Source organism: Stegodyphus dumicola, chromosome 8 (assembly GCF_044657685.1).
Source record: "Stegodyphus dumicola isolate Sdum_Otavi_A_Nest chromosome 8, ASM4465768v1".
NCBI lineage: Eukaryota > Metazoa > Arthropoda > Arachnida > Araneae > Eresidae > Stegodyphus > Stegodyphus dumicola.
This window is the reverse complement of record NC_140775.1, coordinates 172,565,895-172,592,437: the sequence shown is the minus strand read 5'-3', so window position 1 is coordinate 172,592,437 and position 26,543 is coordinate 172,565,895. Positions and strand designations below refer to the sequence as shown.

General features: G+C 31.5%; 1 protein-coding gene across 4 annotated transcripts in view; it reads left to right on the top strand.

The window, feature by feature from the left end:
* The window catches only part of LOC118197171 (uncharacterized), a 65,966-nt gene extending 44,833 nt beyond the window's left edge, over nucleotides 1-21,133 (top strand). For 3 of the 4 annotated variants that reach the window (XM_085822757.1, XM_035368678.2, XM_035368677.2), the window contains exons 7-13: nucleotides 136-306; nucleotides 3,260-3,282; nucleotides 9,295-9,325; nucleotides 9,426-9,474; nucleotides 13,387-13,435; nucleotides 16,544-16,659; nucleotides 20,839-21,133. In XM_085822757.1, the coding sequence (XP_085678883.1) occupies nucleotides 136-306; nucleotides 3,260-3,282; nucleotides 9,295-9,325; nucleotides 9,426-9,474; nucleotides 13,387-13,435; nucleotides 16,544-16,659; nucleotides 20,839-20,910 (511 nt within the window). In that variant the 3' untranslated portion in view covers nucleotides 20,911-21,133. The remainder of the gene's footprint in view (nucleotides 1-135; nucleotides 307-3,259; nucleotides 3,283-9,294; nucleotides 9,326-9,425; nucleotides 9,475-13,386; nucleotides 13,436-16,543; nucleotides 16,660-20,838) is intronic. The other variant, XM_085822758.1, reaches the window with a different exon arrangement.
* The last annotated feature ends 5,410 nt before the right edge of the window (nucleotides 21,134-26,543 follow it).

The window sequence follows — 26,543 nt, the reverse complement described above, 5'->3', positions numbered from 1 at the left end:
ATAAATTCATCATTCTGTAAATCTTATTCTCTGTTGTATCATCTTTTAATGTATCGTGTGTTTGTGAGGCTGAGTGCAATATAAAATTTATACTATGTAGGTATTATTATGGCTAATATAATTTATAAATTTTAGCAGATTAGATTCTGCCAGTGATGGAAGTCAAACAGATGAAGAGTTTCCGACGATGAACAGAGATTTTTTAACATCTTATTGTGATGACCTGTCTGAAGATGAATTTCAGCTCTCTCCTCTACCCTATCCTGGAGAGCATTTTCCTAGTACAAGTAGATCAAATATGATTATGTATGTCTCATACTATCATGTTATTTGTATGTATATATGTAAGTTAACAAAATATGATAGCTGCTAACTTAAATTTTTAAGATAGGTAGTAATATGCCAAAAACAAATGCAGAAAAGAGGAACAATTGATTCTGATGTATTAGTGACCTTTAATAAAGTGCCATATAAATTTTTTCAGAATGCACCAGACTGTGACAATGATGCACATAACAAATGTTTCAGTTTTAACAAAGAAAACTGTCAGTTTCACATGCATTCTTTTTGTTGTACTCTTCCAGTTTCTACAGTTTTTATTATCTTTTTTTTGGGGGGGGAGGGGAGGTTTTAAATTTAATTTTAAGCTGTGCATTTGTGGAATTCGTCTGCAGTGGAAAAAACTTTAGTAAATCTCTGCAGGAGTGCAATATTTTTCCAAAAAATCGCTAAAGGAAACAATTGCTTTGAATCTACAAGGTTTGTCTTGAAATTATGTCAGTTGATACTGGTAAACTTAATTTGTTAAAGATACTATTTTCTACTAGTATCTTTAACAAATTAATTCTTAATTGAATTGAATATTTCTTTTTAATTGAATATTTCTTTCAATTCAAATTAAGTTTATTTCTTAGTTCTGCAGCTTTCTTTTATTAATTTAATCAGTGTCTTTCTATTAATTATATTTTCTTGTTTAATGTCTCTTTCTTGGGTTCTGATAATTTTCAGAATATTTTGAATTTAAATTAACTTCTGATTTGCACGATTGCCCTTACGTGGTCATGAGATTTGCTGCTAACTTGATATAATATTATACTCCTCTATAGTCTACTACTACTCTCAATCTCCTCTACATTATCCTTTAATGATCACATTCTTAAGGCCAAATAAATACTGGACCCCAAAATTCTGTGCCATGCCTTTATTTTCACAACCGTTGGTCATAGACAACAACTAGAAGACATGTAAAACATTTCTACAACTAGAAGTGTTTTACATGATGCATGTATTCATGTTCTTTGAATTTTTGAACTAAAAAAAATTAATTTTACTTAAATTATGAAATGTAACCTTTGTACATTTTCCTGATTTCCTATAATTATTATAAAAAGTAAAAGAAAGTGTGTCCCTCATGTGGTAATTGACTGAGATATCTGAGATATGCCATTTTTCAGTTAAAGATCATATTTAGGGGCCCAAAGGCAAATAGAAGAGGAAAATATTTCTATTTGTGCATAATTAAAAATGAAAATTGATTCTGAAAAAGGTTCCTAATTCTAATAAATTAGGTGGTGCACTTTTTTATGCAAATTATTGGATTAAGTACAGTATTTTACAAAATTAGTGTTCTAGAAAATACTGGCAGGCTTCAGTATCAGCACGTAATATTACTTGGATTAATTAACAATGAAAAGTATTTGTACTTTAATGAAATTTGTATGATTATGATTGTAAAATATTTTATGAAAATATGAATAATGCATTTTTAGACTTTGAAAACTTATAAATTACTTGAGTGAAAATTTTTTTAGCATACCAGTTGTAATTAAATTGTTAATTAAAGAATGTTACACACTAAAAAATTGCAAAAGAATATTATTTAATGGCATTTAAGTAAAAATCCATCTTGAGTTTATTTATTTATTAACTGATTTCTCAAGGCAAGTTGAAAATGATGTCCTATATCCCAATTTTGAAATGAAATTTCTGGAACTTTTTTTTTTTTTTTTTACCAAAGGATGTTAGCCCACAAAGGCTATTAATTTCATTTTGGCATTTTGTGTTGATTCACTTTTCAAATTGTTGCCACCAAATATTATTGCCCTGTGTTATATTTAAAGAAATTAAATAATGAAGAATCTGCATAAATGTATGTATGTTTCTTGCATTGTGATAAAACAATGGTACCTAGAGCCATCAAATTTTGAATAACATAATCTTAACATAAACATAAACACCGAAAATGGGCGTCTGGAAGCCCTAATTTGGAATTTGAAATTTGTTTTATTATCGATTTCATATTTTGTAACACTTCAGTGACTTTTTTATTAACAAACTCAACGATTTCAAAGCGAGCAATGGCAAAACTGTAGGGGGGGAAACATTTTTATCTCCAGCACGAGAGACTATCTATTGGAAATTCTAAAGGATATACTCATTTTGTAATTATTTTGTGATATTGCTGTTGAACTGAATTTTATGGCTAAAATGCAAAAAACATTATGTTTAATAAGTAGCACACAAAAGGTTAAAAAACTTCTTATTGGGTGTAATGTAAAGTCTCAAAGCTTTCAGCTGTTCTCCCCCCCTCTAAGTTTCATGATAAGTATGGAATTTTCCTAAATGTAAGTATGAGAACTGGGGTACCAGATAAATTTCTGAATTATTTTGTAAAATTGATGTTGTAAATTAAAAATGTCAAATTATGAATATTTGCATAATTTAAAATATTTTGATAACTGGAAGCAGATGTCTGTGATTAAACGGTTGGAAAAATAAAGCCTGAGTTTTTGTATACATGGTGTATATAAAAATGAGTTTTTAAAATTTTCACCAATAATTTATAAAAGTATATTTCTTCTATTCTGTAAAATGCATGTGTACCTTAAATTTCCCCAACAGAGAAAAAGTTTTTAATTCTTAGAAAATGAAATGAATGAAATCAAATCCTAAAATACATGTAACAAATATTTTTCTAAAATAAATTATTTTATAAATAAAAATATGCCTAGTAATTTAGAAAAATTAATTGTTTTGGAATAATTAGTAATTGAGAAAACTTTGATACTAAGATGCATTATGTTTTTAGTAATCTTTATAGTATATGAAAAAGGTGCATATTAAATTTGAAGAAATACAGTATATTTAATTCCTTAAATTTTCATAACATTCTTGAAGATATTTTGTACATTGCTGCCCTAAGTAAAAAGGCTTATTCTCCATGTTATTTGTTAATTTATTTGTACTTTTTTTTTTCCAGCTTCCCGGGCTTTCCAGATTTAAGTAAGTTACTTTATGTATATTTGTATGCTTAGATTTTTAAGATTTAAAGTGATTAATTAAAGTTTTCTTCCTCTCCCTCTTTCTTTTTGTTTCAACTCTTAAACTGAAAGTATAATAAGTATTGTAATTGAAAAGTAGAGAAGTTTTATAATAATACATAAAGAGCATCAATAAATACCCTACTTTTATATGTTATACTTTATTGCATTTGAAGGTCTGATCAATAATAAATTTGATGCATAGAAAGGCACAGTCAAAAAATTATATTGTCTTTCATACTACAAAATCCTTATAGAAAAATTACAAAATGAATAGTTGTTTTCCAAAATAGTTACTAGAGTATTCTCCTCAGTTCAGTAGTTGTTCATATTTACATGCATATTTTGAGATCAGATTAGTTGAAAAACTGTTTTTGTTCTTGGATTCACTATGGTGATAACCCTTTTTGGACTTCTTATATATATAAAGCAAATTTAACAGGAACCTTATCTGTTATGAATTTGATTAACCCAACCATTCAGTTTACTTTTGAATTTGAATCTGATAATTCCCTTTCTTTCTTTAATATTCTGATCATTTGCAATCAGTTTGATTTAAGTTAGTATTGTATTCCATAAACCAGTTTCTATTTATTTGCCTTCCCATGCAAAATAATATCTTCTTCCTAAACAAATAATGACTTTTTAGTCTTATATACTCTGAGTCGAAAAAGGAGAGAACTGTTCTGTATCTCCCATTCTACTTGACCTGTTGATGAGATTCAGTCTGAATTCTTCATATCTCGAATATATAGATTTATATATAGTAATGCTCTAACGTATCTATCTTGAGACAAAATTGGATTTCTTTAGAAGTGGCATTCTAATTTTTTTCCAGATTTCGATTCTGTGATTTAAATTAATGCCTAAATACCAAATTTCGTAAATTTTGGTGAGAAACTTATAAACTAATTTGAGAATATAGTTTGTCTCCACTTTTTCTATGTAGTAAAATTTTCAGTTTAAGGTAACTATTTCACTCACCTTCATTCTGCATGAAAGGAATGGTGCATGTTTCCATTCCAACATGAGTGGAAACGTGCATTGTAGCTTCTTTTTTGCAAATATTTCATTTTATATTATATTTTTAATCACCATTGTTATTTTTTAGATATTTTTTTCTTTTTGGAATTTTATTTTAATCATTTGAGCTATTATTTTAATTTTTAATATTTTTAAAATTTCAATTAATTTAAATTAAATTTTTAATTTTAAACAGCAAAATATTCAGGTCTTTTTTTGTCCAGGCACCTTTTATTATATAAGAGAAATAAAGAAGTGTATTTTACTCATAAAAGTTGAGAGTGCATCTGAGCAGATGAAATTGTATTATTATTTTAGAATTGTTAGCATAAATAAAAACCAGTGTAAACGACATAAGCTCTGCGCTACTGCAAATATGCCAAATGACTTGCATGCTTTAAAGTTGGAAGAATTGAGAAATATAATTCTCTCAACTTTATTATGATATGAAGATTCTGAAATATGAAGAACTTCCAATTTTGTTGGTGCCCAAAATGCCCATTCTTTCTAAAATACTAACATATATATTTTTTGAATGATAGCTGTTTCCTCACAAGTGGTCAAGTCATTAAGACCATGGAAAGCTGAAAGTTTGACCCAGGTTCTCTGTCAGATAAATGGGTTGGCTACATGGCTGGTCTTCATGACTTACCTCATGTGTAACATGAATATCAGCCAGTATTTTCTCAGATAATACTCTCTCCCTCATGTGCTTTGCCATGCTCAGATAAATTACCTAACAGAATGGCATGTGAAAGGAAAGTTAACACTTATCTTCAGCTTCTCTGATAAGTCTAGCTAAGTTACAAAATCAATTATTTGTAGTTTTGGTTATACATATAGCTGGAATTGAAGTTAGATTTTAAATTTTGCTTCATACATGTTTTCAATTTTGGCTGTGTATTTGAAGCGCATAATCTAACATTTTGCTTTAATTAATTAAGCTAATTTAACTTTAAGATTTAGAAATTTAAGAATTAAAACAACTTTTAGAAGTGAAAGAATTAAAATTAATGTTTAATTAAGGTATCAACATAGCTGCCAGCCTTCCCACTGGTAACTGCGAAACTCTCAGTTTTTTTCACATCTTACACTTTCCCAGTGAGATTACAGAATTACTCTGGTTTTAATTTTTAACCTTTACTAATTAAAATGTTTCCCAGCAACATAGAACATAGCAATAATAGAATGTATTGAATTAAGGAAATTTAAATAGTGCAAAGTGCATTCCTCTCACAAATAGTGATTTGCAGCTTAATTTTTCTTATTAAATTTTATTTGATCTCAGTTGTTAAAATCTAGTATAGACATTTCTAGAACAGGAATTATATACTGCCTTTTGCAATAACAGCACCGAGATAAATACTTCAAAATTAATTAAGCAGAGAAAAAGTGCATGTAGAACCTGACATTAACAACATCCCTCACCCCCAAACAAATCAAATTGTTTCTAACACACTTACATAATTCTTATCTCAGCCATACATAAATAACATCCCTCCAATTATGCCCTTAGAGGTTCAAAGTTATATCCAAAAAGTCCAAGATTCAAGTAATATCAGTATGAAACATGATATTGGTATTATCTGGACTGGATAATATCAGTATGAAGATGATAAAAGAAATGGGATCCTTCATTTTATTGAAGTTCATCAAAATTATCAGCTCCATCATGCAACTTCAGTATTTTCCTGTGAATGGAAAATGGTAATAATTACGCCAGTTTTTGAAGCTTGGAAAGGAATCACATAACCCATCATCATATCAGTTGATTAGCCTGCTTTCTTCGCTCAGGAAAATGGCTGAATTTGTCATCCTGCTGAGAATTCTAAATCACAAGAAAACTCTTAATTCCATAGCAATGTGGCTTTCAATGAAAATACCAACCGTAGGCTCTATGGAGTGATGGAGTTCATCTCTCAAGTATTTCAAAATCATCAAATGACTGGAGCACTGTTTCTCGATATTTCTAAATCCTTTGATTGTGTATGGCTTAAGGAGCTACTCTACAAATTAAACACCTTGGGTTTCCCAGGTTACATAAGTCACATCTTCAGTTATTATCTTAAGGATCGGTATTTTGTTGTTTGCTATGACAGTTACTACTCTACACAGAAATACTTGCAGGTGTTCCACAAAGCTAGTTAATTGGTACACTATTATTTCTCATTTTTATGAACATCATCCTCACAACATAAACACAACAGTTCTTTATGTGTGTTGATAACTCGGTGATTATGACTTAATATGCAACCCTAAGTTCAGTCTTTCAATTCTCATAAAAACACATATAAGCACTGGAGTCCTGGCTTCAGAAATGAAATATTGCCATCAATGAGTAAAAATCATAAGCCACAAGAAAGCCTATTGTTTACAAGAAAAAGGAAACTGAATCAACATTTTGCTTCATATAATATAATTCCCTGGGCAAAGCAAATTAATTACAGTGCAAAGTCCGTAATCCAGACTCATCGGGACTTCAGCGATTCCGATTAGGTGTTTTTCCGGATTATAGATCATCAATTTAAATCTGGTAAGATGGCATGCAGAAATTATACAATTAAAAATATGAAACTGTAATTTATGAAATAACAGCAATTATGATCTAAAGGGTATCAAAATTTACAAAAAAAAAAGCTTTATTTGTTTACTTTATTAAACATTTCTTTCAATGTAAGTTGTTTAAGTTGCTTCGTTTTTTGTGCTAATACTTTCTCTTTAATTTTTTCTTCTATAAACAGACATAATTTCTTGTTCAGTTACAAAGTTCCACTGTTCAAATCCTGTAATTGCTGTGTTGAGAATATCAACTTTGTCAGTCGGAATTTTTTCATTTTCAATAACCTCTCTGTCACTTTCGTCACTATTGGAAGAGCAAATGTGTAAATGCTGTACTGGATTTACGCACATGCATAAGTTTGTGGCTTTGAGGTCCGGATTATAGATCATTCCGGATAATGGACGTCCGGATTAAGGACTTTCTACTTTATTTTGGTGTTATTTTAGACTCACTTGGGATCCCCACAGTACATGTATGACTAAATTTCAGATTGCTAAAGCTACACTATTTCCCTTAATTTCATGGAATTCAGTTTTATCTGTCGACAATAAATTGTTTATGTATAAAACCATGCTGCATCCCATCATTATGCATGCCTGTTTTGTCTGGGGGTTTACATTACTAATATGAATATTCACAAACATCATGTTCTTCAAATACCACACTAATACAAATTGCTGATGGTTCATTAGGTACAGTACCTTTCATGATGAATATGATATTAAAAGCATAGCCAAATGTAAGGCTAAAATTGTGCAAGAAATTGTCAACAATATTGAAAAAATTTCTCAAGTCAACAATGATTATCATGAAAATACCAGCAGAAAAAGACCTAGAGAAGTGCTCCTACATTTAAATTGAATGTATTTTCTATATTAACTTTGAATGTGATGCCACAAACCTAATGGATAGAACTAGGACTGTGGACTAACAGGTTGGCAGTCTGAATTTAGCTTCCAACTTCTGTTAAATTTTCTTATTTAATTCAAAAAATTTTATTCTTGATTGCTATATTAATTACTTATTTTCCCAGCTGTTCCTTGTTATTTATCCCCATCCTACTTATTTTAAATTTAGGCTATCTTATACATTTTTCAAAATTAGTACAAATCTAAAATTAGTCCCCCTTTCCCTTTAACTTACCCACTAATCCAATGTATTTTGTATTCTAACTCCTTGCTTTCATCTAATAGCTAAGCTCCTCCATTTGATGTTACAGATTACAGCACCACAGCTTCTCCCACTTTCTATGCAAACCAGTTTTTTCATCAATGATCATCTCCATCATCAGTTTTTTATACTATTAGAACTGAATTTTCTTAGGTGTTTTTCAGTGTCAGGAATAAATTTTTTTCCCCCGTGCTATCGTTTCAATTATGCTACCCATAAGAATACTGCTATTGCTGCTTTATGACCGCTACACACAAGATTGGACAGCAGTTCTGACACCTGCACCATCTGACCTGACCACCTAAGCTCCCAATCACATTGTGTTTTGGCTACATGGGATTTGAGGTTGAAAGAGACAATTCTCAGAACTTGCACAATTCCAGGAAACCCACATAGTTAGGTTACCATTTTTACTTATTACAAAGATTTTAACGCCAAACAGTAATTGATTATCGCTCAGATTAGGATCATGTGATTCTTCAAAAGCAGAACTTTTATCTAATTGGTTGTCTCTAACCGGGGCGGAGTTCCAGCCAGACATTTTCAGTGAGGTTTGAAAACATCCTGCATAGCTGCAACATCGTTTCTGTAGCTAGGCAGGACTTCTCTTCCAGCAGGGCTTTTTTTTCTAAGAATCCTTCCGTTTAAACCAGTGCTACCAGAATCAGAAAAGTCCCATGTAGCCGGGACCGTACATGGATAGGATATGTGATAACCTCTTAAGTCATTTGTAGAACATTTTATGAAAATTAAACCAATGATTGAACAATTAATATTTGTATTTAATTTTCTTTTACATTAACAAATAGAATGTTAATAAATTTATCTATATAGTATGTGTATTTATTATTAATTTTACTTTCATCCTTTTAAAAAGCACTTTGACGAATAAGTTTTTTTCTCTATTTAGGTTTTTTTTTTCCCATTTAAGTGTAAGATAATTACAAAATAAACTTTAGAATATCTAATTAAATCTTAATACATTAAAATCACTTTGTAAATAGTTCAATTTAAATTTCCGTTATAAAGCGACTTTAAGTCAGTTTGGGGTATTTTTAAATAAGTATTGCTATGTAGCATGGAAACTCACAGCTTTATGTCATAGTTTCAGAGTTGGCAGATATGTATTATTTTTTATATTAATGTCTATTATTGTTTCTGTATAAACACAATTGATACAGTAAAAATGCCTGTCTAAAATTGTTTTGTTCCCCTCCCCAGATAATGCTGCTGCTAATGATGTAGATGAAAAGTATGTTCCCATCATTTCTTCTCATATTATTATTATTTTGCATTTCTATAAGTATGTATACTCAATACTGTTAATAATTCCTTGCCTTTTTACTTTACAGTATGTTTGCAGACTATCTGAATAGTCGTGTCGATAAACAAACTGCTCGAGTAAGTGTAATTTAAACATTATAAGCTGTGGGCAAGAATAATTTTGATCTGTAGATGTTACCATAAAAATAAAACCTTTTTAATGCATGTATTTTGAGTACAACCTTAAGTTTTTTTTTTTAACCCCAAAGGGGCAATTTGCTCAAAAGGACTATTAATTTCATTTTGGCATTCAGCATCAAAAACTTTAAAAGTCTGAATCACTTTTCAAATTGTTGCTACCAAATATTAGAGCCTTGCATTATATTTAAAGAAATTAAGTAATGAATGTATATATATATTTCTCGCACTGTGAAACAGCGGTAACTGGAGACATCAAATTTTGAATGATGTAGTCCTCCACTCCAGTATGGGCATCTGGAAGCCCAAATTTGAAATTTGTTTTATTATCTGTTTCATATTTTGTAAAACTTTAACAAACTTTTTATTAACAACCTTAATGATTTCAAAGCGACCAAGGGCAACACTATACGGGGTAAAAACATTTTTATCTCCAGTGTGCAAGACTGTGTATTAGAAATTCTAAAGGTATACTCTTTTTAAATTCAGTTCATCAGAATTACTAAAATGTAACTGGCAAACAGTGCATATTCATCTATGCACAATCTGTTCTGTGCTTCATGTGTCATCTTTTTTCAAATTTCTCTAAATTATAGTCATCAGAATTGGTAAATTATGAAATAATATTTAAAAGTTCAAAATGGTACTCTATGCATGTGGGAAGGGGAGGCCTTCTGTGAATGATGTTTTAACCTTTTGAGGCCGGGGCTTTAGTAGCAGTAAAAGCTGCCAAAGGACGGGGAATCTTGAACCGAATGTTTTCCCCCCTTTAAGAAATCACGTATTTGCAACAAAGATTCTTGTGTGTAGTTTAATGGATTCTCAGAGGGGTGCATCTATGTTCCAAAAGGAAGACCTTTGAAAGAGATAAGTGGTTAAAACCCTAGGGACGTCAAATTTGACATTTCACCCCACATTTCAGCATGGAAAATGGGGGGAAAAGACTTGGCCACTATAGTGGACAACCCCGTCTTTTCAAAGAGAGGACTCTATGGCCATCCCGTCTTCAAAAGGTTAATGGAAAGAAACTGGCTCATATTCATGTTACATATGGGCAAAACTCCCATGTAGCTAGCCCATTTGCCAATATTTGAGCTAATTAGTCAAACTGTGTTCATTGGTTTTACTGTACAGTTGCTGTTGGATGATCCAAAAGAATTTTCATGATATACTGGCAAGGAAAAGGGAAACAAAGGCTTGTTAATTTTTCAATTTAGCCAACATGTTAGTTCAACATCCTTTTCATATCTTTTAATTATCAGGTCTAACAAAATGTTCTATAATGCTATCTTGCCCTTTACATCACTATTAAAACTTCTTCCACAAAATTCAGGTTTGAGTTTAGAAAATAGGTAATAGTTAAGCACATGTTTAGTAATTTATGCTGCTTTGAATTATTAAAATTGACTGAATGCAAATTTTTCTGTTAAGTTTTTAAATGCAAATCATCAAATATTTTACTTGCTTGGGTCACCACAGCCCATGCAAATATTTTAAAAGACATAAAACTGTATGACTGCCTATTTTCTTAAATTATAAATAAGCATAATATAAATTATAAATAAGCATTCAATTTTACTTTGTATGGGACCTGAAGAGTTTTTTCTTTTGTTTTCACTGTAGAATATCATTGTATATTTTATAATTTGATGTTCATGTTTACTATATATGGGATTGAACAAGCTTTTAATTTTTACTTCCATTTGACATCACACTGTATCATTAGTTTTAGTGTTTATCTGTTTTATCTTAAATATGTATTTATTATAAATATTTTTCATTATATATAATTTTGTGTACTTTTATTTTAAACTTTTTTAATTGTTTGTGATGATTTTTTTATTTATGATAAATAATGGATGTGTGTGTTTGCCTTTTGAATGAAAAAATAGTGTTTGAAGATAAAATAATCATAATATGATTTTTTATGCAATGAGTGATTCTACTTTCCTCGTGACTCATAAGGTTAAATTAGAAGTGCTTTTTGCTGGAAGGAGTAAAAGTTCAGTATGCTTTTTAGGAAGCCATTTATTTAATGTGGTGTACAGTTTTACAGATGCTATTTAAGAGGTCATTATTCAGTTTCATTCATTAAAAATGTGACTGTAATCTGTGTTCCTGAATTATGATTTTATGACTTAAGTTTGGTTAAAAAATTCATTCTATACTGCAAATAGTTGCTAAAGGTGCAAGAAAAATCTTCCACATAACAGAACAAAATTTATTAACAGCAAATAAATAATTAAATAATTTTAAGAATGGCATGGGAATAGCATTCTGTAACATTTTAATCACATTAAATAATTTACTGATTACAGTAAATGATGTTTCTGACAAATGGATTTAAGAACATAATGTAGTGTAATTGTGGTTAATGTTAACCAATAAGAATATCCTAATCATTTAATTTTTTGTGATCATATTAAGCAGGGATGACTGTATTATGTTTCCCTTATAATCTTTAAATTTATAAAAGGGAAATAAATGTATTAATAATAATCTATAAAATTTATATGTTGGTATCATGACACATGAATATTAACTAATTCAGAAGTCAAACAACAAAAATCAGCATTAGTCCTGTGAAAATTTTTAAATCTAACCCTGATTTTTGTTGTTTGATTTCTGAGTTAGTAGTTATTCGGTGTTTTATTGTGTCTTAACATGAATATTAATTCAAAGATGTTTTGTTTAAATATTACTGTTTCAAGGATATATGTTTGTGTTTCCTAAGGCATGAAAGAAGGTTGATGGTTCAAATGGACTTTTATTATTATTATTATTATTATTATTATTATTAAAAACTGTATTTTAAATGAAAGAATTTCACCCTTCCAGAATTGATATATTTTTGGAAGTATTTTTCATTCCCTTTTCTTTGAAGTTTTTCACTTTGCTGTAAATCCACCCCTGAAGACTGACACGTTGGTGTGCATACTTCATGCCTTCCAATTGGCTGTTTGCATGCACATCACTAGGTTCTTATCTGTCATCTTGTATGAATCCTTTGGGTATACGTACATCTTGCCATGGTGCAAATGTTTTTTCAAATTGATGACAATACTGATTGAAAGTATTGATGCAAGTTCTTTGATAATGATGTGCCTATTCTCACTAATAACTGCATTCACACGATCAGTATTTCTAGGGGTGACAAATGTTCTCCATGTGCTGTCATCCCTCAATGAAGCACTTACAACAACTCAAACCCGTAAGTCTTAGAGAGACACACTTCCCTATAATGTGCTTGGAGTCTCTGCCAAATTTCAGATGACTGTGCATTTTTTGAACAAGAAATTTTTTTCCATACAACTAGAGAGCTGTTGTTCACTCATGATTGCAAGTCACGACTGAGCAAGTTTTAACCTTCGCAGGACGTGAGATGGAGTTGGTAGCTGTATTCACCCAAGGAGACATAGCACAGTGCATAGGCAGTGCTCTGTAACATCAATAATGCCATTATATTTGAATCCCCTAGGATTGAGAAATGTTGCAATATGGTAGTAATTTATTTATCGTAAAATCCTAATAGACAGTTTTGCAGAATATTTTTCTTAGTGCAGTAGCAAATTATGTAATGGACTAAAAAAATTAAATTGCTAAGTTAAAAACTCAACAAAATTCAAGTACAGGTTGAATACGCACAAATTTGAATAACAAACCAAAACTGAATACGTAGTTGGTTGAAGATGGATAAATGTAGTTGCATAGCTTTGTGCATGGAAAGCCCTTTCTTTATTGCCGAGTTATCTTGAATGCAAATATCTAGTATAAGTTTTTACGTACTTGTCTGTTTTTTATTTAATTGTTTTCTGAATAACTGAAATTTATATTATAATTCTTTTCTTACAGAAAAGGATAAAATCTTTACGAACCATAGCTGTATCAAAAAGTCATATTCGTAAGTATTTTAACTATTCTGTTTTGATAAACAAATATTTAAATATATATCATATTATTTTATGCTTTTTATAAAATGCTGATGTGTATTTACTTTCAGATGTTATCTCTTATCATTATGCTTTTGATTTTGAAACTGAATTAACTCCTTTGAACTCTAAATTGAATCAAAATTATATGCACAATACTTAAACATTCTGTTAAGTAATTAAATTATTTAACCAAATATTTTAGTATTCTAAATGTTACCGGAATATATGAAAGCAGGCATGATATAGAATGCCAAAAATCGGACATCAGGGTTTGAAGTGATTAATATTTCACACATTTCCTATGCATTTGATGCAATGCCGAAAGACGAATTGCAGAGTATAACGTACTGCTACAAATGATGTTTCTAGTGTCATGTGGCAAGACACATAACTGTAGATACTCATCTAAAGCAGAGAATTCCTCATTTGCCATGTCAGTCTTTCTTTGGAAGTCACAAAATATGCTGATTTGAATTTGTTCAGCAAAGTCTCCAAATATATCGAAATAAGAGCAAAATATTATGTCCAGGAAGAAATGGTGGGATGTTCACATGCAGTATGCAAAAGAAAGACTGTGCAGATATGTAGACAGTAAGTGTTGGAAATGTGAGATATCAGCAATAACATATGTCTTACATACCCAACAGTGGCCAAGCAGCTAAACACTGGTAGTTTGACATAGACTTAATTCCCAATAAATGGGCTAGCTGCATGGACATTTACGTGGTTTTTTCCATGTAAAATATGGATTTGGGTCAATTTTCCTTAGAAAGTCCTCCATGAAGGCATATCTTCTCTTAGGCAGATAATCCTCCTGTGGCTTATCATAATCAAATAAACCAAACCAAATCATAGGTCTTACATTGTTGTCATAGATACTAGCATATATGTTCTAAAATTCAAAATCCATTGGACAGTGTTTTCACTATGCATCCATAACTTATCTTGTGAAGCATATGGATTCCCATAAATATTAACTTTCGACTGTATGCATCCACATGAAATGATCCAATGGAATAAAATCAGTCTGCACGGACCATTCAGTGGAACTACTGTGTTCAGTACATCTTCTGCTAATGCACAACAATGAAATGCTCAGTCATTGGAGGCAGAATATGTAGGCATTAATTACAGAATGCATAAACCATGTGTATCAGTTATAGGGTTTTGAATGCATAATATTAAATCTTGAAATTAAGCAGAAAGCACCACATGTGAGCATAAACAAAAATATGCTGCTTGCGTGTACAGAGTTACCAATTCGACCAATTTCTGACCATACTCCTGCCAACCTGTTTTACAATACATTTCTCCCAACTTTCTCTTATTCTTAAAACTTCTTACATATTTTATGTAGCTTGACTAAATACTTTATTATTTGCACCCCAAAAAAAGGGATTTGGGGCATCTGAAAGCACTTGGTTTTTCTCTAAATTACATACAAAAGAAAACCAAAGTCATTTCATCAGTGAGATATGCTGCACTGCTTTGTGTGTCAGAACACATAAAAATGTTGTATTCTAGTTCTCTAAAGGCCCATTCTCACGGGAGTTTATCTGAGCTAATGGAGTATGTTGCGAAGAACACAGAAAATATATAAATCAAATATATTCAAAACAGTTCATTCAATTGCGGGCTGCCTCTACCCGAGGCTGGGTGCATTATGAATAAAGTCAAAAAAATTCTTAATAAGCCATTCTTTATTTTCATCAAACAGTCTTACTCTTCCGAGATCAGCTTTCGTTCTGTCTACAAGCAAACCATTCGAAACACTCGGCACGCAGGCTGACGTCACGAACAGCGGCACCTCGTGCCAGTTATTACTTCAGTTCATTTCACAACAGAGTCAGTTCCATGCATCAACTTGCTCCGCTATGCCTGCAGTTCAGATTTTTCAACTTGCTGCCCCATGTGAAAAAACTGGTTTTAGAGATGGGTCAGCTATGTCAGTTGTCTCCTTTAGCTCAGATACACCCCAGTGGAAACCAAGGGCTACTGAAAGTCATCTGGCATGTATTAGCTAGTAAGATCATGTTGTTATTTCGTTCGTCTCACTACTGAGTGCTGTCAGTTTCACATGCTTTCCAGAAGTTGCAATGACATTAATGAAATTGCTATTTTGTTATTATGATTATTCATCATTTCTAATGTGCAAATGAATGCAGTACATAAACCACATTTAAACAGAGCACTTAAATCTATTTACATTTAATAATCAATTAAAAAATACTCATACATTTTTATAAATGCAGTGTTTATGAAATATAATACAAAGTTCCCCTCTTCCTCCTTCTAAATTATTTGATATGATTTCTTGATTATTGTTTTTTGGGGGGAGGGGAGATAAAGTGTCGAATTTAAATTTTCTTTTGATGAATTTTTCTTCAAATAAATAAATTGTTACTTTTTTATTTGTTTTATTTATGTTTAGTGTTGTATTAGTTACTTTTCCACATCCAAACTTAAAATTTCTTGCAACTGTTATGAAGGAAATCAAAAGAATCACTTGCAGTTTACAAGAATTACAAAATCAGAAGGTGTTAAGGCAAGAACATGAATAATTGTTGAAGTAAAAGAAAATCGTTTCCCCCCCCCCAAAAAAAATAATTTTTTTTTTTTTTAAACTCATAAAGGTTAGCATATAATAAAGATATGGCTGTAACTCGGGAAACTGCAAAAAATTGAAAAAGTAATAAAATTTGTAGTTTCTTATAAATTAATAATAGAAGTGAAGTTATAAACTATTAAAAAAAGTAAAGTACATAAAAATTAAATTGTGTTCGATTAATGCCATTTACAAATCGAAAAGCAAGTTAGATTAAATGAAATGTAATAACAGAAATGTAGTTTTTGTGCAGCATGGTTTTATGCTGCACAAAAAAGTACTATTCATCTGATTTATGTGCAGAACTGCTAAGTGGTTAAATGAGTTATTTTTAAAACTGGATCACAATTAGTTTTCTTTCATGAAATGTGAAATTCCTTTTCTAAAAAATAATTTTTTTAGATAATTATTTAACTGTCAGTTACATTTTGTATAATTTTGAAATAGTTTTAATACATTTCTTGTTTCATAGGTAAGGGAATCCAGTGTACTGTATGTTTAGAAGATTTCCATCTTAGGCAAAAAGTGAAATCCTTACCATGCAAACATTTTTATCATAAACGTTGTATTACACCATGGTTGGCAACAGTTAAGTAAACATTTTAATATTTATTTATCTATTACTGCTTTCTATCTATTTATTTCACCTGTCCTGTATATTTTTGTATTTTTCATATCCATGATTTTACCAAGCTCAAATCTTGGGGAAGCTATTCATAGGATGTTCAGTTTAAAAGAAGCAATCATTGTATATGTTTGAAAAGAATGCCTGCAGCATATGTTGGAAATGGCATTTTCTTCAAATTATTGCATTTGTCTGTCTCTTTGATTTTGTTTGAAGATTTGTTATGCAGGATGGTATATCATTAGGCCCATGTCTGAATTCTCCCCAAAAGCATTGATTTTTGTAAATGTTTAGTATCTTTGCAAGCAAAGAGGCACTTAAAATATTGTCCTCTCAAGAAGTTGCTGGCTGCAGTACTGTCAGGCTGATAGTCTCTTTAAGAAGCTGCTCAGTGGAAAACATTTCATCCATCCTCATGAGATCTGTTACATCTGTAACAGGGCTGAGCAGACTTGTTCTGTCACCTATAAGATATATTAAGGCCTTAGTCAACAACATGCCCTTTTGCTTCTTGGCAAGATAAAATTTGTGGACCTGATTTGACTTAGATCAAGAAAACTGGTAACAACAGTGCATATGTCTTCACATTTTATTATGTTCTAGCAATCTTAAGGTTTTCTCTATCTATATTTTGAATGGTAGCAGTGATGTTCAATTCTCTTCCAAGTATGTGCATTGTTTATAAAAACAATTCATTTTAAATATTCCCACAAAAAATAGTCTGCACTGTTAAGATCTGTAGATCTTAGTGGCCTGATCTTTGGATGTAAAGCTGTCGATCCATTGTATGGCATGTTGTACCCTGTTTCTATACCCATGGTAGATGTTTATTCTCTTATACTAAACTTCTAAATAATATAAGTTTGAGTATCCAAAGAAAAAGGACTCAGCTATTCATTGCACTGAAAAGGCACATCAGACACTAGCATAGTGTAAAGGAGAATCAGTAAACGGATGCAGGTCATTAGAATTTCCCATTTTATAATTTTTTCTTCAGCCATTTCACTATTTAAAAACTATATCTCATCAATGAAAAACATGATTTATAATGGAAATTTTTCCCCAAATGAAGATCTCACAAAACAGTGTTCAAATAAGTGGCACACAATATAAAAGTTTTCAAAGCTCGCTTCATAAAAAACTCATCAAGCCCTTTTCTGCTTCTGAAGAATTCATTCTGACCTCAGCAGATTATTTAATCAAGTTAATATATACTGAAATAATATAAAAATCAGAAAAGTCTCTTTAAATATAAATTAAAAAATAATGATACATTTTTAAATGTGTAGTCCGCTTTAAAATTGGATTTGCTTTTTATTACATTATTCTTTCTTAAATCAATTTGCTTCTTTATTACATTAAAAACAAATTCTTTCTTTGTTGAAATATGATTTCTTTTGTTTTATGCTACTGGGCTTGGCAATTTTTCCTAAAACTGTCAGTTTATGTAAAAACGAATTTACGTATCATAGCTCAGGGAAAACTGCTGATAATTTAGGTCCTAGGGAACTAGATGCAGTATAAATCTGTATATTATTTTTTACTGCAATTTATTATCAATTGACAGATTTTTTTAAGATTGTTAACAGGTTGCTAATTGTAAGTGTGCACCAAAATGCCAAGTGTAATAAACTTGTATAGTTCACTTTTCAGTGACATTATTGTGAATAAGCAGGAATAAAAAAAAATTCACTTGCTTCTTAAGTGAAGTACCGTGATTCTTGAAATTCTCATAATCTACATAGAAAAACTTCTGAATGCTGGTAGTTTCACCTGTGTTCGAATCCCTGCACGTGGACTGAATACATAGATGTTTTCACGGTTTTCCCCATATATAATGTGAATATGAACCAGTTTGTCTTTGAAAATTATCCAAAGAAATATCCATCCTTTTAGACAGCTAGCCTTACTGTGCTTTCACAAAATAATAAATCTGACTCAAAAATCTTGCGTCCCACAATTTATTATACTTAGAAATTTCTAAACCAGTAAACATATTGGAAATTCATGTCCTTTTACAATTAAAAATGAAATAAAATGTTCTATGTTAACTTACTTAAGCCACACTTAAAACATTACTAAAACAGGAACTTTCACTGATGATCTGTCTGCTTTCTCAACTGGAACGAATAGCCTAAGTATTAATTTAAAAAAAAACCTACATGAAAGCGACCTTAAGATCCAAGAACAGCTAGAAATTGTCACTTGACACAGCAACAGTCCTTTCATTCTACCATACATTTAGCTGACACTCCTGAGAAATACACCTACCCTGTAGAAAACAACTTGATCAAGCAATTTTCCACAGCTTAGAAATTTGGACCAACAAACTGAAGTGTAACATTTAATTAAGCTAGATAATGCCAAAATAGGCAGTGCAGCAAATGATCTTTGTGTCCACGATTTGTTACTGAGCCATCCATATTTTTTTAAGCCCATACTCTTGGAGACATTTGATTTATCATTTCAGTTCACTTTCTTTATTACATTAAAAAAATTCTTTCTCTGTTAAAATATGCTTTCTTTTGTTTTGTGCCACTGGGCTTGGCAATTTGTACTAACACTGTCAATTTATGTAAAAAAAAATTCTGTAATTTCATGACAATTTTTTTAACAAATATAATAGCATTATTACATTTAAAATTATGTTTTTTTAGAAAAATATAATTAAAATTAAACATTTTAAATTGTCTTTACCCTCCATTTTGTTTATTGTTAAATGTCTTGATTCTGGAATTTAAACAAGATAGTATAAAAAACTTTCTTAACCGCTTGATGACCGAATTTATATTTATGCCGAAAATCCCTGATTTTTTATATCACTTTTATTATTTACAGATATATATAGCTTACTAGATGTAGCTTTGTAAGGCGAAAAAAACATCTAGGGGAAAAAAAAAAATTATTATGGCTCATGACATCACCCGAGTTAACTCTCTTCAATGAAGCAGCAAAAAAAAAAAAAAAAAGTTACAATCTAGCCAAAAGTAATACAAAAATTGTAGTTGAGGTAATAAGAGCTAAAGTAGAAATCAAGTAAATAGATTTTGTGATCTATAAATGTCATTGACAGTACGGTACAGTCTGAAACATGGTGTAACGCATAGCAGCACATCATAGTCTGGACAATAATCACCGCCATTCGAGGGTAACCATAAAAGCCGCTTGAACTGCTCTCACAGTTAAAAAAACATGTGCATGGCAGTGTCGATTAGCATGTGATATTACGAGTGATGGCATTAAATATCTGTAAAATTTTCAGCGCTCAAGTTAACTCGTTCATAGGAAAATTGAAACGAGATATTCCTAAGATATCTCAAGCGCGGTTGTTAAGCAGTTAATTACATTTTAGCACAATAATATTGATAATAATAAAAATAAAATGTTATAATTATTTGTCTTATTTTCTATTTCTTACAAGTTACTTTTCTCATGTGAGTGTTTCAAAATATTCATATACAGTAAACCCTTGCTAGATGTGGGTGTTATGTCATCAACACTTTTCACATACGGCAAAATTGCATTTCACAAAGCTGTGGAAAAAAATGGATTATGTATATTTCAGATTAAGAAAGTATGTATAATTTATACAAACTTTAATAATATTGCCTTAAAAACTGGAAAATGCAGTACTGTGCCCTGCACGTTATTAAAAATTGGGAGAACTTTAAATCTGGGGTTCTGCTGTATTTGATATCTTTAATGAATAAACTTTTAAATCGGTCACTAAAGAGAACTATCGCAATGTGCCAGTGATGTGCAGGGGACCACGTTTAATAAAAATTCTTGCTTTGGACAAATGAAATGGGGATTGTTAAGAAAATGTATGGAGCAAAATCGCATTCTGTTAAGTCCACATTCCACGAGGGTTTACTGTATGTATCATTTATCTCTGTCAAATTCACTTTATGCTTTTAGCGTGAATTATTTACAAAAGTATTTCGATTTTTACTTCTACTAAGCTGGCAGTTAATTTTCATGAAAGCTAATTAGTTCTCTATACAAGTGAAAAAATATATTTTTTATAGTTATTTAATCTTGTGCAGTTGTTAATGGAAATACTCTGTATTCTGACACTCTTAGTTTTACAGAATCTTTAAATCTATTTCTTTATGATTTTTACAATATAATCTTAATTACAGAATAATACTTGTCCCAGCTGCCGGAAATTTGTAGAAATACTTCCCAAGAGGCAACTGGTGAGAAGTTTTTGAAATAGTTAATGTTAAAATATATAATTATTGAAGATCAGTTGTATATCACTCTTGAAGCTATGGCAAGAGTCAGGATTTTGGCGATGCTCGATTATCAGACTAAAATTGAATAATGCAAAACTATTTTTTTCATATGATGAAATGTATTAAAGAATGAAAAACAAATTGCATACAGTAAATTTGTCAACATATTGAATTAATAAAAAATGAGTAAATAAATGTATTCCTATTTTAATTGTACTTAATCAGTATTGACACTGCATGAAGCTTTTGCAAATGAAGTTCGAATATCCACTTGTCTCACCAATTCCTCCTTTTTTTTAATCATTCTGCAGAACATGAATATTCATAATTTTTTTCAATATTATATTCTTAGTTTTTTCAGCGAATTCCACTAATACAGTCAAAAGTCGTTAATTCGGACACCTATAATCCAGACCTCAAAACTACAAACTTTCTGCGCATAGACGTTTACGTGTGCGCGTAAGACCTTTACGGCTGTCAAAAGTCAAAAGTCGTTAATTCGGACACCTATAATCCAGACCTCAAAACTACAAACTTTCTGCGCATAGACGTTTACGTGTGCGCGTAAGACCTTTACGGCTGCAAATATGCATGTGTATGGGTGTTTAATGTATAACGGACGGTATAAACTAAGCTAAAATTATCTAATTCAGTTAATGTTGCAAATTGCGTTGTTCCTTAATCTTCGAATTGGATCCGGCTTATTATTTTTTGCAGACTGTTAGAGCAATTTTATAAAAGTAAGCTTGAACTTTCGATTATATCAAATAGAATTTCCGATATATATTTGCTCATATGTAAAGGATCTAAAGCGAAAGTATGTTTTGAAATCCGAAATCTGTTTATAATTTTCACGCTGCTCTGTGGCAGGGGGGAGAAATGCTGTAGCACGCAATGAATTGAAAGTTGATCTGTCAGCACTATCCGTATCTTCAGGGCAGATGTTTTTATTTTATTTGGATTATAATTCCTTACTAAATGTAGTATTTCATCTCGATGTACTCCATCTTTGATATGATTTAAATCAAGTTCCTTGTCATTATAATTCGCTTCCGATAGTGAAGAAAGTAACAGAGGTTATTGAAAACGAAAAAATTTTGATTGACAAATTAGTCGGTGTTCTCGACACAGCAATTATAGGACTTGAACAGCGGAACTTTTTAACTAAACAAGAAATTATATCTTAGTAGAATTAAAAGAGAAAGTTTTATCACGTGAAACGAAGCAACTTAAACAACTTACATTGAAAGAAATGTTTAATAAGGTAAACAAATAAATATTAAGCTTTTTCTTTTTGATACCCTTTAGATCATAATTGTTCTTTATTTCATAAATTACAGTTTCATATTTTTTATTTTGTAATTTCTGCATGCCATCCTACCAGATTTAAACTGATGATCTATAATCCGGAAAAATAAATCCGGAATCGCTGAAGTCCCGACGAGTCCGGATTAACGACTTTTGACTGTACATATTTATTGGTTCACCAGTCTTACTGCAAAAAATCATTGTAGTTACGATTTCTTTTGCTACCTGTGGATTCAATATACTTTGAGATATGACGTCATTGATCACAGTTGATTAATTTTCATCAAGGAAGACTTTCATCTGTTTTCAATAACTCTGAATGATTGATCACTACGATTTCTTTTGCTACCTGTGGATTCAATATACTTTGAGATATGACGTCATTGATCACAGTTGATTAATTTTCATCAAGGAAGACTTTCATCTGTTTTCAATAACTCTGAATGATTGATCACTGCATCATCAACCTTTTTGATTTTTCAGATGTAACTCTGCCTCATGGCATTTGGCCACAATTTTGCAAAAATTCTAAATAAATAAACAAAAAAAGTAAACAGTAGATAAATGCACAATTTTGAACAAATGACTAGCTGGGAATGGTGAAATGATGTGACACAATTGCGAAGCCTTTCCAAACAGTGCCAAAGGAAATGCTTGTAGGGCCATCATCAACATGTGCTGGCATCATAAATGATTTGAAAGCTGCATGGTAAAATGCCAGCACACAAGAGACAAATGAATTGCAAAAAGAATGTATGTTAACAAATGTGAAATCATGTAACTTTACTTTGAGATTTTAGATAACATATTTATTCAAATATACAAAAGATTTGGTTTCTTTAATAAACTTAAATTTATGACCCTTCTGAATGAAGAGAACTTTCATTTTTACAATTCTCATTTTTCCAAAATATTGCTAAATAAATTGATTTTACAAAGCTTAAATATGAGCTGATCGCTTTGTTTTCTTCTGCAGATTTTGAAAATAAACCTGTACATGAAATAGTACACTATATATCAACAATATTCATAGCATTATGAGTAAAACTTACAAATTGTCTTCATTCATTCTATCAATACCATCTTAATGTAATCAGCAGATGATCATTTTCAGCACTCAAAAGAATTAATAATCATATCAGAATAGCACAGTGACAAGAGATATAAAGTGCACTTTGCATATTACCTGTCAAGAAACAGCAACTTATGAACATGGCCCAAGTTTTATGAAGATGTTATACAGGAATTCCCATTTAAATCATTTTAATTCTAATGAGCAAAATTTAAGTATTATTTTCTAGATTTTTGATCATATCTTAGGCCTCGGGTACATACTTTATTTCCATAAACCTAATAATATGTGCATCTTCAACTTGAATTATTTATATAACAGGGTTGCCACACTATCTGGAAAACTAGAAAAAGTTAGGGAATTCGAAAGTTGACCTGAAAAGTCAGGGAATTTCATATGGTGATTCCTCAAAAAGCGAGATTTGCATAAACGTTGGAAGTGATCACTTTCTTGGCAGATGATGTTTCGCATAAGAATCATTCAAGCAGCTGGCACAGAGCCAATTTTCACAGCTCCAATCAGATTGTTTTTCAGTAACTTTGGTTTCCAGTAACCTCAAGAAGCTAGAGACTCGAATGTGCAGTGCATGTTGAACGAAAGAAAATACCTTCCCGTTTTCGTATAAAACAAAATTGGTTTAATATTAGTAACACTACACACGGGATTTGACTGCAGTGCATGTTGAACGAAAGAAAATACCTTCCCATTCTCGTAGACCACAAAATTGGTTTAATCATAGTAATGGTATACGAGGGACTTGGCACCATTATGATGAGAAATAAATGGGTCATTTTGGTGGTGGTGGTAGTTTTCAAAATCATGCCAAGGCCGTAGCGTATATTGGAATTTTACCACCAAAAAAAAAAAAAAAAAAAAAAAAGTAATCAATCATCTAGGTTAACCATTTAATATTTGCCAAAAAATTGTTGATTTTTGTAATTCAGTTTTCGAGTAATTAATTTCATTTTACTGTTGCTTCTTCCCTTTAAATTTATTTATTATTAGTTAATACATTCAAATTTCAGGCAATTTTTCTCTGGCATAACCCTGAAAACTAATTCTAGCAGTACGATGACATACTATCACAAAATTTAATGCACATATTTTTTGCTTATGTATGTTGCTAAATAAATATAAAATACCTGAATTTATTTTAAAAGAGATTTCTTTCTTTGGTTTTAATCCAGATTGAGCAGATTCTAATCTCCAACTTCAGTGGAGAAAATTATAATAGTAATGTTTTCGAGATTATATGTAATTGGCAAATTTTTGTGTTTTCGAGTGGTACCATAATTAATTTACTTTTCAGCACAGTCAATGCACACTACTATTCTCCTGTTTGAGTGGCAACCCTGATATAGCTATTAATAGATTTTATAATACTTTGATGAACCGATAACTGGAGAGTTTTAATTTTTTTAATTTTATTTACGGGTTAATATACAAGGTGTTTCATAGATCATGGAACAAACTTGTAGGGATGGTGAAGTGTACTAAAATATGCATTTTGTTATAGGAATGTTGGGTCTAAAGTGACGGATAAGGCAGGAATGCAAAAAACAACATGAGAGGAAAATGTGTTTATGTACAAAATCAACGCAAAGTGTTTCTTTGTAGCAATACAGTATTTACAATAAATGTTCAAAATTGCGACCACCAGCAGTAATACATGCTTGGTAACATCGCAGAAGGGATTGATGTACATTTTGAAAAACAACAGGCATTTCGCACATGCATGCAGCTGCAATGGATAGTCGTACAATGATGTTCTCCAGTGAGTCAACGGGAGTCTCGTAAATGATGCTCTTCAGATGGACCCATAAAAAAAAAAAATCCATGCTGGATAAATCTGGCGAACAGGGAGGCCATTGAATGGGTCCACCATGGCCCGAAAATGTCCCATCCAAGTAAATGCTGACCTGCACATGGTTATGAGCTGGTGCACCATCATGAACCACATGCGATCATGAACGACAGCCGGAACATCCTGCAGCAATCCCGGTAGCACTTCTTGCAGAAAAATCTGATAACATAAGCCATTTGTACGTGCAGGTAAGAGGTATGGGCCTATGAGATTAGCTGTTAACAATACCCGCCCACGCATTCACGGAGAAGCGGATTTGGAATGCATGTGGACGTGTGCTGTGTGGATTATGAGTTTCCCACATGTGCATGCTGTGGCTATTGAAGATGCCGTCCTGTGAGAAAGTTGCCTCGTCTGTGAATAGCACATTCGATGGGAAATCCGCCTACGCCGCACACTGCTGCAAGAACTAATGACAAAAATTAACTCGAAGAGGGTAATCTGTCTCTGCAAATGGTATGGATGCAAATCATTTTCATGCATTACTCTGCAAACGATGGAATGACTCAGCTGCAGACGACGTGCAATAGCTCTTGTACTTGTCTGAGGTGATTCATGCACAATGTTCAAGATGGATTCTTCAATGCGAGGTTGTCGTGCACTTCTTCCACTTCAAGTGTCAGAGGTGGCTTCAAATGACCCGTTTTCACACAGAGACTGATGCAACCTCTCGAACATTATGTGCTTCATACACCTGTTCGGAAACCGTTCCTGGTACAACCATAGTGCTGCTCTGCTGTTCCCATTAGCAGCACCATACATGAGATGCATATCAGCTTTTTTCCTGTGCATAAACTCACCCATTACGCTCGGCATCAAAGTTGCGATCGCTTGACATCAGAGTTGCTCGGATCGTGGTTTGTCCAGCTCACTACCGCTGCATTGCCAGCCAATCACAGCTGTAGTTCCTATTACTGATAGTGTTCCCTTTTTTGAACATTTATCGTGAATACTGTATTGCTGCAAAGAAGCACTGTGCATTTATTTTGTACATTTTCACATTTTCCTCTTGTGTCGTTTTTTTGCGGTCCTGCCTTAACCCGTCACTTTTGATCCTACATTCCTATAAAAAAAATGCATGTTTTAGTACGCTCCACAACTCCTTTAAGTTTGTCCCATGATCTATGAATCACCCTGTATAAATACCTAATAACTAAATATGCATAATGCTTCCTCATTCATTAATACAGACTTTTTTCAAACAGAAAATCTAAAGTTTATATAATAAAAATATACCTACTTATATTCTGTATGAAATCATGAAATAATTTTAAAAATCAGATTACAGAAAAGTAATATTGTTGTGTTTGTACGGGTTCATAATAGATTGAATGTACAAGTCAGATAAAAGGCTAATAAAATATA